The 14,862-nt window shown below is 37.7% G+C and overlaps 1 protein-coding gene across 6 annotated transcripts in view; it reads right to left on the reverse strand.

The window, feature by feature from the left end:
- MLLT3 (MLLT3 super elongation complex subunit) overlaps positions 1-14,862 on the reverse strand; it is a 259,467-nt gene that overhangs the window by 57,670 nt on the left and 186,935 nt on the right. For all 6 annotated transcript variants that reach the window (XM_036331265.1, XM_036331263.1, XM_036331264.1 and 3 more), the window contains one exon: positions 12,268-12,975. In XM_036331265.1, coding sequence (XP_036187158.1) covers positions 12,268-12,975 — 708 coding nt within the window. The remainder of the gene's footprint in view (positions 1-12,267; positions 12,976-14,862) is intronic.

Consider the following 14,862-nt stretch of genomic DNA (forward strand, 5'->3'; position numbering starts at 1 on the left):
CAATAGGGGACTTACACCGTAGGGCCTTTTGGGGAGGTCAGTGAGAGCTCTGTGATGGTGGACAAATTGTAGACCTTGCTCTCAAAATTTCCTCTGCAAAATGCAAATTGTTAAAGGAAGTTTCTGAGGTCTTTCTGCTTTAAAAATCCCATTGTTTTCTCAGTCATGAAGTAAATGCTGTATTAAAGACAGTTGCTCATGGTTTCTAAACTTGGCCTTAAATCTGTAAAAGAGTACATTTTAAGCCTTGAAAGGTTTTCTAAAGATGAAGAGAGACAACTGAGTTGTTAATATGATAAGGATAAGGATATGGGCAACATGGGAGATACCACCTCTTTCCTTCAAACCTTGCTTTTGGGGAGTAAACTCTGAAACTCATTGGTTTTATTATACTAAACAAGGAGGAAGATGCATGGGTTACCTTTAAAAGGGGGGAAAGGACTTGCAAGTTGTCCCTCTAAATGCTGCTGGACAATGAAGGCAGGCTTGATAAGCAAGAGAAATGAGACTCTGACCTAAGATTATCAGATAAGCTAGCACTTTCAAATACCCCATCACCAGATCAGCAACATGTCTGATGTTCACCTCTAATTAAAGTAATCCTAGACAATAATGAGGAAGAGGGGAAAACTTGAAAATATGGTGAATACTTTATAATACTGAAAATGTATCAGGTCATCATTGAGTACAATTTGTCAGATGCAGACATTTTAAACTAGGGTGGACTTTCAGCAAGACTCTGCTTTGACTCCCAGTTTGATGTAAGGCTAGGCCAAATGGAAAATGACATTTTAGAAACATTTGCAGGAATAAAAAGATACTGTGGCCATGGAATATCCATCACTAAATTCCTAGACAGCAGCTTTGCCTCTCAATCTTCACAAGAATACCTACCAACTTCAGGTCTTCACAGAATACAATTCATGAATGACCAAACCAAAGGCAAGTCTTTGTCTATGACATGATTAATATTGTTACTTGAAGTAATGCCCAAGTGGCAGTTTACATCTATAATCTCATTAGCATTAAAATCCACATTTTACAGTCCATGACTAGTAAGCTGAACCTGTCTAGTCTATTCCAAGTCTATGCTCTTGGAGCATGGCTCCAGGACCACCTCTCCGAGGCCCAGGCAGATAATTGATTAGCCAGGTATGGCTGTGTACCAGGACAAGGAAGGCTCTTCCTTATAGCCTTCATGAGTACAACCTTTAGATAATACAATACAGTAGATGGAAGTTCTTCCAGTAACACTGGCCATGTCCTTGACCCTCGTATGAGGTATATGACATTATCTTATTATCCCTAATAAGATAATACATGTTGAGCAAATGTCCTTGGATGGACTCTAAAGCACTACAGCTTTTTAATACATTCTGCAGTTCTGCTTCCTAGAAAATGATACTGAGCCATATGAAGCATGAGTTGATCACACTTGGACATCATAGCCGGGACTCCTTGCACCCACAATTCATAGCCAAGTATCCAAGTTTTTGGGGCTACATCTTATTTCTTATTCTCCTCCTTTCACTTAACTGTGGCACCATTGCAGAGGAAGCCAGATAGTGAGAGAGTTAATGTTGCTAATTAGATTTTTCTTGAAAAGGTGTAATCAGTACCACAGTGGTTTTAATTTGATATGATTTCTCTCTCAAGGAGGTTTAATTAGTGGTATGGTTCTAAAAAGCAAGAGCTTTTGGCATTAGACAGACCTAGATTCAAATTCTGGCTGTGCCACTTCCATATCTGTTAAGATGGAAACAAAAACGATCTTATACATAGTACTGATTACATAAGAGAATAGGGCGTGAAAGTGTCCAGAACCATCCCAGCGTGGAGTTGAGTTAAATAAAGCTTCCTGCATTCCCAGCAAAGAAGTTGATAAATTAACTGAAGGACTTCATTTATAAGATCTCTCTTCATTTTCAGTAAGGACAGTACAGACTTGTCTACATTTGTCATCAGTTCTTTTGCTTCAAAGTTGTTTCCCCAAATCAAGAATCCCTCCTCCTGTCCACCCAGCCCTTATCTACACTAATTCACACCTTCCTTTTGTCAAAGCTCAGCTTAATTTTGTACCAACTGTACTACCTAATACAGTGTTTATATATAGGAATACATACCACATAAATATTTTCAAATGTTATTGAACATCATTAAAGTAATCAAAGAATATTGAAAACAAACACATTTAAAAGGAAACGTTATAGTTACTCAAAGTGACATGATGGTTTATCATATGTAAAAAATATATAAATAAATAAATAAATAAATAAATAAATAAATAAATAATAGAAGGACCACAAAATAAAGCAAGTTTAATAAAACACACACACACACTACTATTATTCTAAACACTGAGCCTCAAACCAGGACACTGTAGTAATTATTTCATTTACTTAATTAAAGTAACATCTAAAGACCTCATACATATATTTTCTTTCTATGACTGAGAAAGACGAGAAAACTTCCTTTTGTCACCAACTCTAAATATTTCTCCCCATCTTGGCAACCCTGTCTCCCCATCCATTATGTCTTCTAAATTCAAAGGCAACGTCTGTTGTCACCAAACACTTCAGTAAATGCTTTCCATTTTCTCCCGCCTAATAGAAGGATCTTTGACTTTATCTGGGAACATCTCACTGTGACCCAAAGAAGCCTCTTAGGGGTGATTCTTCTTTGTGGACCTTGACACTGCCTTGAAAGTTTACAGTCATAAATTGTTACCCACTGAGAACAATTTCTCAAACTTGGTTAAATAATTACATAGACACCAAAAGAAAATCACCCTCAACCTATATCATTGCATTATCTTGTCTCCTAGGTCAAAGAAAGCACAGCCTACATTTTGAATATCCAGAGATATTAAAAAATAAAATTATAAAATGTAACTAGAAGATTCAAAAACAAAGAATCTTCAAACTGGAGGACACCATTTGTTATTTGGTGGCACCTTCTGGGAAACCTCGATATTGCAGCTCAGCTCTGTTAAACACAAATTCCCATGTAAGACCCAGTGGGGAAACTCTGGGAGCAGGGACACAGTGCTCGAGACATAGTATAACAATGTGAAATCCAGACCCAGAGGGTCTGTTTTACTTTAAGCAAGAATGTATGAGAAGTTAGAGGCTCCTGGATGTTTCACAGCTCTTCCCTCAATCCCGGCTGTGGATGCCAAATCCACCTATGAGGAAACCCAATACCTCCTGAATGAAGGCTGTAGGTAAAGCCCAAACCAATAGGTAGGTCAGAGTAATCTGAGTTACAAATGGAACAAAAATATATCAAAGGCTTTCTCAGCAGTGATGCCAATTGTAAGATGAAGTTGTGGTAAAATAAAATTTGTTTCGACCCAAAACTCCTCTGGAGGGCATTCCCTACATTTAAACAGGGCAACCATGGCATGTTTCTTACCTTTTGAATGGGGATAATAATATTACCTATAAAACAGGGATTATAATATTACCTATTTTCATAGAGTTGTTTTGTGGGTTAAATGAGTTAAAACAAATCAAGTGCTCAGAATGGCAACTAGCACATAGAAAGCACTCAAGGCCAGTTTAGCTACAGCTGTAAGGTACCCCATGGCATGGTAAAGCTTGTTGTGCAAAATCATGTTGAGTCACATCTTTCACTTTGTGTCTAAAGATGACGGATGGAACACTTACACGAAGATCAGGGGCTCCAGATTAAGAAACAACAATATAGTGAATAGGCAATGCAGCCCTTTTGAAGGAGGCTCATGGCATTTATTGAGAGAGAAACAATTCAGTACAATTAAGAGAAAATACCAGGTTTGGGCAATTATTGATGAGTTGATGAGAACCAACTCTGCAACGATAGGGCCCCCTGTTTATTCATTACCCTCGTAGCGTAAGGCTTCCAAGAAATTATTTAACAACAGAAACCATTTGGGCTTAGTATGATAGCCAAACAAGGAAGAGAAAAACCACTAACTTCTGTTTACAAAAAAAAAAAAAAAAAAATCTCCCTTTTAACTGCTTCAAATCTTTTTTGAAATCAGCCAGAAATGTGGCTGAAAAAAATGAACAGTTGACTGGCTTAACTGCACCTCCTTCTTCTGATTACATCGAACACAAAACTAACAAAAACAATAAGGTTCAAGTGAAATTTCTCCATGCACCCAACAGAAGTAACTTTCTTCCCATTGTTTTACTTCACGTTGCACACGGAGGTGAATGGACCAGAGGGAGAATTGCAGCTCCTCAGGTATTTTTACCTCCAGTTGTATAAAATACAAAGAACCAGAGTCCAGAATGAGAGCCCCCCTTGGAGAGTCGGGCAGCCCTTTAATGAATGGCCTCTCCAGCTGCTCACTCACCATACTTACAGACTTTACAGCTCTTGCATGTGCTGGAATTACAAGTCATTAAAAAGCCACTTTGAAAACACAATAAAGACCTTCTTCTCTGACTGCGACAAGCTTCCATCATATAAAAACCTAAGGCCAATGCCTCGACAGCAGGACATTTACTGCCAGCTCCAGACAGTTCAAGCAGGGCAAGGGACAGGGTGGGGCGGGAGGAAATGAGGCACAACAAAAGAAGGGAAGTTTCTTTTTCCTTCTCCTTCCTTTTTTTTTTTTTCTTTTCAAAAGAAACTTCTGCCAAGGTGATTTGAAGTCTTTATCCTGTATCTGAACTACCAGCTGCCCTTGGGAAAAATGCTCCCATCTGATGAGATTTCATCTTTCTCCCTCTAGATTTTACCACGGAAGCACTTTGGTAAGCCAGAAACGATCAAAAGACACGATTGAAATCTCATTCCTCACACTTCAGATTGAAGTCGGAAACATTTTACCAAATGTGATCTGCCCATTTTCAAGGAAAGATAATTAAAACTTTTAACTTCTGCACTTTTAAATTATGATTACATTTTTACAAAGCAGGAAATTACTAACATAAACAAATCCAAACATAAATGGTTACTTCAATTTTCTTTTACTGTCTTTTCCCTCCTTCTCTGCTATGAATACCAAACTTCCCTGTATCACAAAACCAAATCAACTCAGTAGAGAAGCAGAATTATATGAAAAAATGAAACAACAAAAACCTAGGAAATTATAGGAGGATGTAAAAATTATTTGGGTTCTTTTTAATTGTCAATTAAAATTTAAACAGGTTAATACTAACCACACTTACAAATTTTGGTTGATGTTGGTACGCTCAGATCCCTACCCTTTCCTAGTTCCTAGTCAATGTTGTCCTAATAAGAACAGTCACGTTCCATAAATGAGCAATATGGCCACAAAAAGGTAAATTCGTAAACCAAGAACAGTTTTATTCTAATTGGAATTATCCAGGTTCTAGAATGCAAAAATATTCTTTTTTATTATTATTATTGCTTAAAGCATTACAAAGGGTATTACATATGTGTCCTTCCCCCCCCCCCCCCCCCGCCCTTGACAGTCCCCTAGCCTCCCCAATCCCTCAGTGTCTTATGTCCATTGGTTATGCTTATATGCATGCATATAAGTCCTTTGGTTGATCTCTTACGCAAAAATATTCTTAATGTTAACATTTACGTACATAGCTAAAACATGTTTTTATTATGTTTTCTGTTTTTGCTAAATGCTCACCCACTATAAAAAACAGTCCTTCTGTTTCCCTACCTGCCCCGCCACACGCAGACCTCCCAAATTCTGTAAGGGAAAATTACTAACGGACTTTCATATGACAATATTAGGTTTCTTTATAAATTGAAAAACATTTCAGGAATTACAAAATATATTTTAACATGACTCTTTCTGTCATATTAACAGTAACCCAAAGATAAATCATTCCTTAGTATATCTTCTTTTAATAGCTAACAGCAATGAAAAAATAAAATACCAAGTACGTATTCAATGCAATGATAGGTATGATTTTGTCCTTTATCTCATTTAATTAGAAAGCTGAAAGAAGCTTCTAAGCATTGCCTTAACTCTTAATTTAAAACTGAGATTTTCGTGAGAAACAACTGTTGATGAAGATCTGGACAAAAGGGAACCCTAGTGCACTGTTGTTGGAAATGTAAATTGCTGAAGCCACTATGGAAAACAGTATAAGATTCTGCATAAAATTAAAAATACAACTACCAGCCCGGCCTGTGAGGCTTAGTGGTTGAACGTAGAACTATGAAACGGGAGGTCTCAGTTCAATTCCTAAACAGGGAACATGTCTAGGTTGCAGGCTCAATCCCAGTAGGGGATGACCTTCAGGAGGCAGCCAATCAATGATTCGCTCATCATTAATGCTTCTATCTCTCTCTCCCTCTCCCTCTTCTTTCCTCTTTGAAATCAATAAAAACATATTTAGCCCTAATAGGTTTGGCTCAGTAGATAGAGCGTCAGTCTGCGGACTCAAGGGTCCCGGGTTTGATTCCGGTCAAGGGCATGTACCTTGGTTGCAGGCACATCCCCAGTAGGGGGTGTGTAGGAGGCAGCTGATCGATGTTTCTCGCTCATTGATGTTTCTAACTCTCCCTCTCCCTTCTTCTCTGTAAAAAATCAATAAAATATATTTAAAAAATTTTTAATACAACTACCATACAATTTAGCAATTTCAGTTTGGGGCGTTTATCCAAAGAAAATGAAAACACTCATTCAAAAGATATACATACCCCTATGTTCACTGAAGCATTTTTACAATAGCTATAATATGGAAGCAACCTAGGTGTCCATTAATAGATGAATTAATAAATAAGATTTGAGATATATGCATATATATACACACATACACACACACACACTGTAATATTATTCAGACATAGAAAAGAATGAAATTGAAAAAAACAAATGCAATCAATAAAAGCTATAGTAACTGTCAACAAAGGAAATGAGATTTATGACACAAAATCCCACCCATTGAATTTATGGCTGAAAACTGGCAGAGACCAGTTTGGTCCAACATGGTGACTAGGTAACCCTTAGCCTCATTATATGCTCACTGCATACTAAATGACACATCCCATACCACATGATCAAAACCAGAAGGCCACCATATAAGGACACCAAATGGCCAATGGAACTCCTCTGAGAAATCTAAACCCTTTTCCCAGGAAAATCCTAAATATTCCTCCCTCTTATTGAATAACCTACACTCCACCCCACCCCTGATTAAATGAACCTCAATAAAGAAAGCAAATTCTGCTAAAGGGGGCTGCTCTGCCTGTGAAGTAGCCCACTTTCTGTCTCATCACTTCACTAATAAACTCACCTTCACTTTAAACTCTATGCTGGCTTGCATTTGAATTCTTTCCTGCACAAAGCCAAGAACCAACAATGGGCGGTGAGCCCTCTGGTTCCCAGGCTCCCAGAATGCTTGCCAACATGGATGGACTGAGAGGCTATTATGCTAAGTGAAATAAGTCAAAGAAAAATAAATACTGTGTCATTTCATTTATATGTGAAATCTAACAAAACTAAACAAATAAAAAACAAACAGACTCATAGATACAGAGAACTGATAGTTGTCAGAGGCTTGGGTGGTGGGGGATGGGCAAAAAGGTGAAGGAGATTACGAGGTGCAAAGTTATAGTTATAACATAAGTCATGGGGATTTAATGTACAGCATTGGGAATACAGTCAATAATATCGCAATAACTTTATATAGTGATAGATGGTTACTAGAATTCTCATGGTGATCACTTCATAAATGTCAAATCATTGCTGTATACCTGAAACTAATATAATATTGTGTATCAATGATTTTTTAATTAAAAAGAGCTTTAGTTCTGGCCAGGTGGCTCAGTTGGGGTTGGAGTGTCATCCCCAACACCAAAAAGGTGGCAGGTTCCATACTTGGTCAAGGCACATGCCTGGGTTGCAGGTTTGAGCCCCAGTTGGATATATTTGGGCAGCAGCCCCTCCTCTCTCTCTCTCTCTCTCTCTCTCTCTCTCTCTCTCTCTCTCTCTCCATCTCTCTAAAAATCAATTAAAAAATATATCCTCATTTAAAAAAAGAGCTTTATATTACAGAATAAAAATTAAAATAAAAAACAAACTTGGAGCCTTTTTTTAGTCCTGTTTATCCCCACAGAACATATGTAACACATGAATATCAATATCAATGTCATATATCTCCTCAAGACAAAAATTCAGAGCAACATGACATCCATTGCAAGTACCCTTTGCCCTCTAAAACATATAAGCCACACACTTAATAAAGGACAGGTGCATTCTGTGGTGTTATTGAATATCAAAAATATCTTTCAATGCTTTAGGTTATAAAGGTTTCCAGAGCCAGATCTTGCATAACAATGGCTAACTCACATTTTTATTTTCTATATTATTTTTATTATTATTATTATTTAATCCTTACCTGAGGATATTTTTTCATTGATTTTAGAGAGAGTGGGAGAGAGAGGGGAAAAACAGAAAGAAACATCAGATGTGAGAGGAACACATCGATTGGTTGCCTCTTGCACATGCCCTGACCAGGGCCCAGGCTGGGGAGGAGCCTGAAACCGAGATACATGCCCTTGACCAGAATCAAACCCAGGACCCTTGGGTCTGCAGGCTGACACTCCATCCACTGAGCCAAAATGGCTAGGGCTGACTCAGATTTTTAGATTACTAAATGCTTTACCCAGACTGACTATTTTCACAATAATTTTACAAAGTAAATACTATCATAATCTCCATTTCACAGACAGAAAAAACACAAAACAAACAAAAACCCTAAGAAATAGAGCAGATTAAACCGTTTGCCCAAGATCACAGTTACAAGTGGAATTCAAAACACAGCCAGCTTGTCTAACACCACAGTATAGACTCATAAATACTGGATTACTTGACTCCCTTTCTGCCTACCTACCCATCTACCCACCTACCTAAATATTTATCTTCAAATAAGTGATCCCACAAAAAAAAAAGGCATACAAACCATGGATGTACTTTAGGCTTGCCTCCTCTTGTTTACAAAAAGAAAATAAAAATCTTAATAAAAAACAACCATATCAATCAGCAATCTAAGCTTCCCAATCCATGTCAATAGCACTGATTTTTATATAAAACCTGAATCTAACTTATTTTAAAAACTTCTTTAAAAAGTTCTTCCTTTTCATTATAACTAACTTATACCAAGGCAAGATGTTGTTGTGTGTTTTTTTACGACATACCAGGTAAATAATCTTTTTACCCCAGCCCTTCTTAATTCTTCACACTCTTCCAATTATTTTTTGTGTCTTTCTTCTGTTTCCAATGTTCATGATTTCCACCTGCTGTGTCTAAAATTACCTACCACCCCATCCCTCACGAATGAACATAAATCTGGCTCACATTTAAATAATGAAGCTAGAAAGGACTTTTTAAAAAATGTTTTTATTGATTTTTAGAGACAGAGGAAGGGAGCGGGATGGAGAGATGGGAACATCGATGAGAGAGGAACATCATCTATCTGCTGCCTCCTGCACACCCTCTACTTGGGATCGAGTCCACAACCTGGGCATGTGCCCTAACCAGGAATCAAACCGGGGACCTCTTGGTTCCTGAGGAGCTACACCAGCTGGGCTGGAAAGGACTTTAGAGAGATGAGGTCATCTGATCACACTTACTCAGATGCAGACACGCTCACCACCAGGACAATGTGAATGTTGCTCCGTGACGTTGGGTCTACCCCAAGCTACCATCAAGGTAATTATAGGCCAAGGGAAGTTTAGGGCTGCTAAGGGCTCTCCATTACAATTGCCTCCTGTTTGTTCCTTCCGTTGTCTTGCCCACAGGAGGGACATCAGGTAGTAGAAAGGCCAAACAAAAGTTATCTTTACTAACGAATAAAGAAAATTTCAGCCCTCTTTTATTCTCCTTTGCTCACAGAATGGTCTTTTGGGCCCTGGCTTACTTGGAACCACTATTGTTAATTCTCTTCTGTTATACCACCTACATTTAGAGAATTAAACCAATAGCAGCAACAATAGAAGCATTACTCCTATCAGAAAACTGATAAGGGAGGTGCAGTTGTTGGGTTTGATATCCAAATAAAACCTGAAAGTCTGTGCAAGCATGTCAAACCCTCGCAGGCTTTCTCAATAACGATATGTACATTACAAAAACTCCTGTTATGACCACTGGATATGTGGCTCTATTATATCATGAATTATTTAAAAAATTTGCTACCCACTGTAAGGAATTATAATTCTAACTCTTCATTCCAGAAGGTTTTTAAAGTTATAGCTTTGAATAAATATACCTAGTTGGACATAAAGTCTATGAAAAGAAAAGCTATACCTTATAAATCATGAAAAAGGGAAGGTGCAAGAGGCAAACAAAAACAAGACCACACAAAACTACCTAAAGAGAAAGATAACCTAGGATACTTTCATGTAGAAAGAACATTCAATACTGCTTGGAGAATGGCATTAGTCTTCTCACAAACCAGCAAACATTCAAGAAAGATGCCTTTTAAAAACTTCACCATGACCTACTATAAGAAATAACCGACCTTCTGAAATAAAAATTTCATGAACCACTATTTACCCCTACTAATTACAATGTATTCTGACTTTTTAAAAATACTGATGATGACATGCTAAATTGATTTCATGGCTCACCAGTGAATCACAACCCATAATTTAAAAACCTCTCTCCTAGAAAAATCACAACATGTCAGAACAAAGTTGCTAAACTTGACAATCTTGATAGACTAATCACAACCCAACTGCACCAGTGAACATTTCAGGGTGATTTGAAATAAAAGTTAAACATACAAAAAAAAGTTCCAAGTAGCATCTGCCTTAAGAACAAGTTTTGATTTAAAAGGAGAGGTAAAAAGAAAAGGAGAAAAAATAAATGTTTGAAATATTGGAACAAACCCATTAGCTCTCATCTCCATTTCACAAACTATACTATTACACTTTTACCAAACACTGGGATGAATTACTCCATCTCCATGATTTTTTACGTTACTCTGCTCCTAATAATGACCTTCTATTTAAATTTCAAGATTAGCTCTAGAGAGTAGGGGGGAAGGAAGTGGTCTCTGGATGACTAGAGATGGGTATGGATGCCATGTCCTATTTCTGGCTGGCTTTCAACCCAAAACAGTGCAAACACAGGAGAGAGAATCTGCTACTAAGATCCCCTAAAGCTCGCCAGCATTTGAACTAAGAACATTTGTGAAGTGAAGCTTGGGAATAGGAAGAGAAGTAATATTCTCAAATCGCCAGCAATTTTTAGCCAGACATTTTCCTTGACCACTGTCTAGAAATGTTGACAAGCCAGTATGTGGAGACTATTAGGATCGATCATGACTGATAAGTAATGACAGAAGGCCAAAATTAGAGAAAAAGGAAATGTGAGGAAGAGATAATCTCATAGTAAATAATGTTTTTAGCCTATTCTCTAGAAACAGAATCGAATACCTTTTGAATTACTAACAGTCCTGTCTCTAAAGTGTAAGATTTCTTACGCTGGCAGATTAGAATAGATAACCTAAAAATTCCTTCCAACTCTGACATCTGTAATTATAAGTTTAAATTTCAACATCAGGTAACATTTTGGGGAGAAACTAGATGGCCTTTTGGGCACCCACAAAAGTTAGTCCCTTTTTTCAGGAAAAAAACTTGCAATGAAGATCACAATAAAAGCATTACTACTATGAGAAAACTAATACGGAAAGTACAGTTGTTGTACTTTTAAATCAGTCTGGAACATCTACAAAAACAAAACAGTGTCTATACCATGAAAATAAATATTTTGTTTTTAAAATACTGTCACCTGATTTCACAGGCACATATATATGTTAAAAATTATCAAATTATATATGTATAGTCTATTGTTACATCAATTTTGCTAGATAAAACTGTTTAAAAATATTATCACCAGCCTTCCCTTTATGTAAACAAATTGCTTCATTCCATTGATAAAATAGATCAACATTATAGCTTAACCATAATATTTTTTAAGTTTCTCTTTTAAATTTACTATCCTTTGTATTCAAGTTTTATTGCATTCTTCTTACTTTCCTAACTTGGCAATCACTGAAAAGCATAGTACCTAAGCTCTAATGACCATCTACGTTTTTCTGCTGCTGTTCAAATACTATTGAATATATCTTTCCTTTAAATCACAGCCTAAAAATCTACATGTTTCCTAATGATTTCATTTCCTTCTTTCCATTAGTTAAAGAAACTGATTTCTAGGCACTTCCATAAAACCATGTTATGGTTCAGCTGTCATTTTCTTCCCTTATTCTTTATCTTGAATCTATCTGAAATAAAATCTGAAAGCTCAGAAGGGGAAGGAGGGGAGCCAACAAGACTACTCACATCAGATTTAGAGGACATATTCTCCTCCACATCAGAATCATTGGGGTCCACGATATCATCAAACGGTGGTAAAGTTGATTTCTTCTTCTCTGACGTCTCACTCTCAATTTTGACTTTTCCCATCTTGACATGAGATTTGTCTTTTATCTGTTTTTTGTCAGCAGAACAAGTGAGTATCAGTGGTGGCGCGCTAGAAAAACTTTTAAATAGAGCCTCTGAGCTACTCTTTTTCCTTTTTTTGGCTGAGAGTTCTTCAGAATCTGAAATGGGGGGCCTTTTACTAGGAGCCTTCTTATCTTGCTGTCCACTGGTGATAGTGAGTAAGTTACTGTCTGGTTTTGGCTCTTTTGACATGGGTTTCGGTTCCTTGAAGGCCATCTTAGGAACAATTTTTTCTTCTTTCAGTGGTTTATTTTCTTTGGGTTTCTTAGAGGATTCTTTGGAAGATTTGTTGTGATCCCTGGAAGGTTCTTTGAAGGCACTTTTATGTTCTCTGGAGTCTTTAGAAGGTTTTTCCTTGTGCTCCTTCATTAATTTGTGAGGCTTTGAAAAACTGGTGCTGCTGCTGCTGCTGCTGCTGCTACTGCTGCTGCTGCTACTGCTGCTGCTGCTGCTGCTACAGCTGCTGCTGCTGCTGCTGCTACTGCTGCTGCTGCTACAGCTGCTGCTGCTGCTGCTGCTGCTGGTATGAACACTCCTGTTAGGGTCCTGCAACAAGGAGAAGAAGTGAAACTCAAAGCCAAAATGCAACACCGAGTCAAAAGCCGCTTTCCTTGCATTCCATCTGCACAAAATGATCCCTCTTTGATTGATCTCAAAGTAATTTTATTGGAAACCAACGAAAATATAACAGGTGGAAATAGGGTGTGTGACAACATGGTGAATGAGGGCTACTATAGATCAAGGAATTTAAGGAGGCAAGCTATTTTCTTAATCATGAGAAGCATGGCGTTCTAAGCATTTCAATTCAACAAATGTTTACTAAATGCGTGTTCTGAAAGATATAAAGATGGTTTAACACGTGACTTTTTAAAATATTTTTTTATTTTTCAATTACAGTTGATGTACCACATTAAATTAGTGTCAGGTGCACAATCCAGTGATCAGACATTTATATAACTTAACAAAGTGGTCACCCTGATAAATATAAGATCCATCTGACACCATATATAGTTATTATAATACTAGAGGCCCGGTGCACGAAATGCGTGCACAGGTAAGGTCTCTAATCCTGGTGGGCAATCAGGGCTGATTGGGGTCTTCTGGCAGCCAGCCAGGGCCTTCCTTCATTCCACATCACCCCTTGTCGTCAGTGCACGTCATAGCGAGCAACTGAACTCCCAGTCTCCTGGTCAAACTCCCAAGAAGACACTTTGCATATTAGCCTTATATATATATAGATTATTGATTATATTGCCTATGCTGTACATCTGCATGCCAATTTGTAACTACCAATTTGTACTTCTTCATCACTTTACCTTTTTCTCCCATCCCCCAATAACCCTCCTCTCTGACAAGCATCAAAATGTTCTCTGTATCTGTGAGTCTGTTTCTGTTGTGCTTGTTCATTGGTTTGTTTTCTAGATTCTACATATAAGTGAAATCACATGGCGTTTGTTTTTCTCTGCCTGGCTTATTTCACTCAACACAATACCCTTTATGTTGATCCATGTTTTTGCAGATGGCAAGATTTCCACATGCCCCAGTCTTAATAACTGTGAGATATTTATGATTCATAGGTGCTATAAGAGCCACTTATATAGTGCTATGACAGCAAAAAGCAGAAGATAAGTAATTCTGTTGGAGGCATAGGGAAAAGAATAATTTAGAAATTTACAGAGAATTATTGAATTAAGTCCTCAAGGATAAGCAGTTAATACTAAAAAGAGAAGAATGAAAAAATACTCAAAGGAGAGCTCAAAAAATGGTGGCTAAATAGGCAGACCCATCATGCACCTCCTCCCAGGGCCAGACTGGAAATACAACTAAATTGGAGAACATTCACTTGGAATTACCAACTGCGGTCCAGTTGAGGAGAAGACTTATACCAAGGAAGAACAGAAAACACCTGAAGACCACTCTGCACTGACATATTCCTTCCCCACCCCTTTTTTGTTTTGTTTTGTTTTTTTTGTGTGTGTGTGGGTGGGGAGGGGTTGTCTGTCTGGTTGTTTTGTTCTTTTTCTCTTCATATTTGTTCTTTCTTTTTTTCTATCATTCCTACTCTCTAATCTCTTTCCTAATTTCCTCTTCTCTGTACTTGCTGCAGGGGTCTTGTGTAAGTTTTAGTTTTGTTTCTTATGTTTTACATTTTGTTGTGTTGTGTTTTGTTCTATTCTGTCAGCATTTCCACAACAGCTTCCATGACGTGGTTGGGGGTAAGCTACATAGTCAGCCAACCTGAGAGGAGATTCTATCCACAAACAGGACAATAACATTCAAGACCCAGCTACAACAGGAAAACCCAAATAACTCAAGTAGGGAGGGGGCTTTCCTAGAACACCCAGCCCAGGAGATCTAAGAAACTGCACCACTGGGTCCCACAAAACATTCACTATATAAGACCACCCCACAAAGTCTGGGAGACATAGAAGT

Source organism: Myotis myotis, unplaced genomic scaffold (genome assembly GCF_014108235.1).
Source record: "Myotis myotis isolate mMyoMyo1 unplaced genomic scaffold, mMyoMyo1.p scaffold_m19_p_12, whole genome shotgun sequence".
Classification (NCBI taxonomy): domain Eukaryota; kingdom Metazoa; phylum Chordata; class Mammalia; order Chiroptera; family Vespertilionidae; genus Myotis; species Myotis myotis.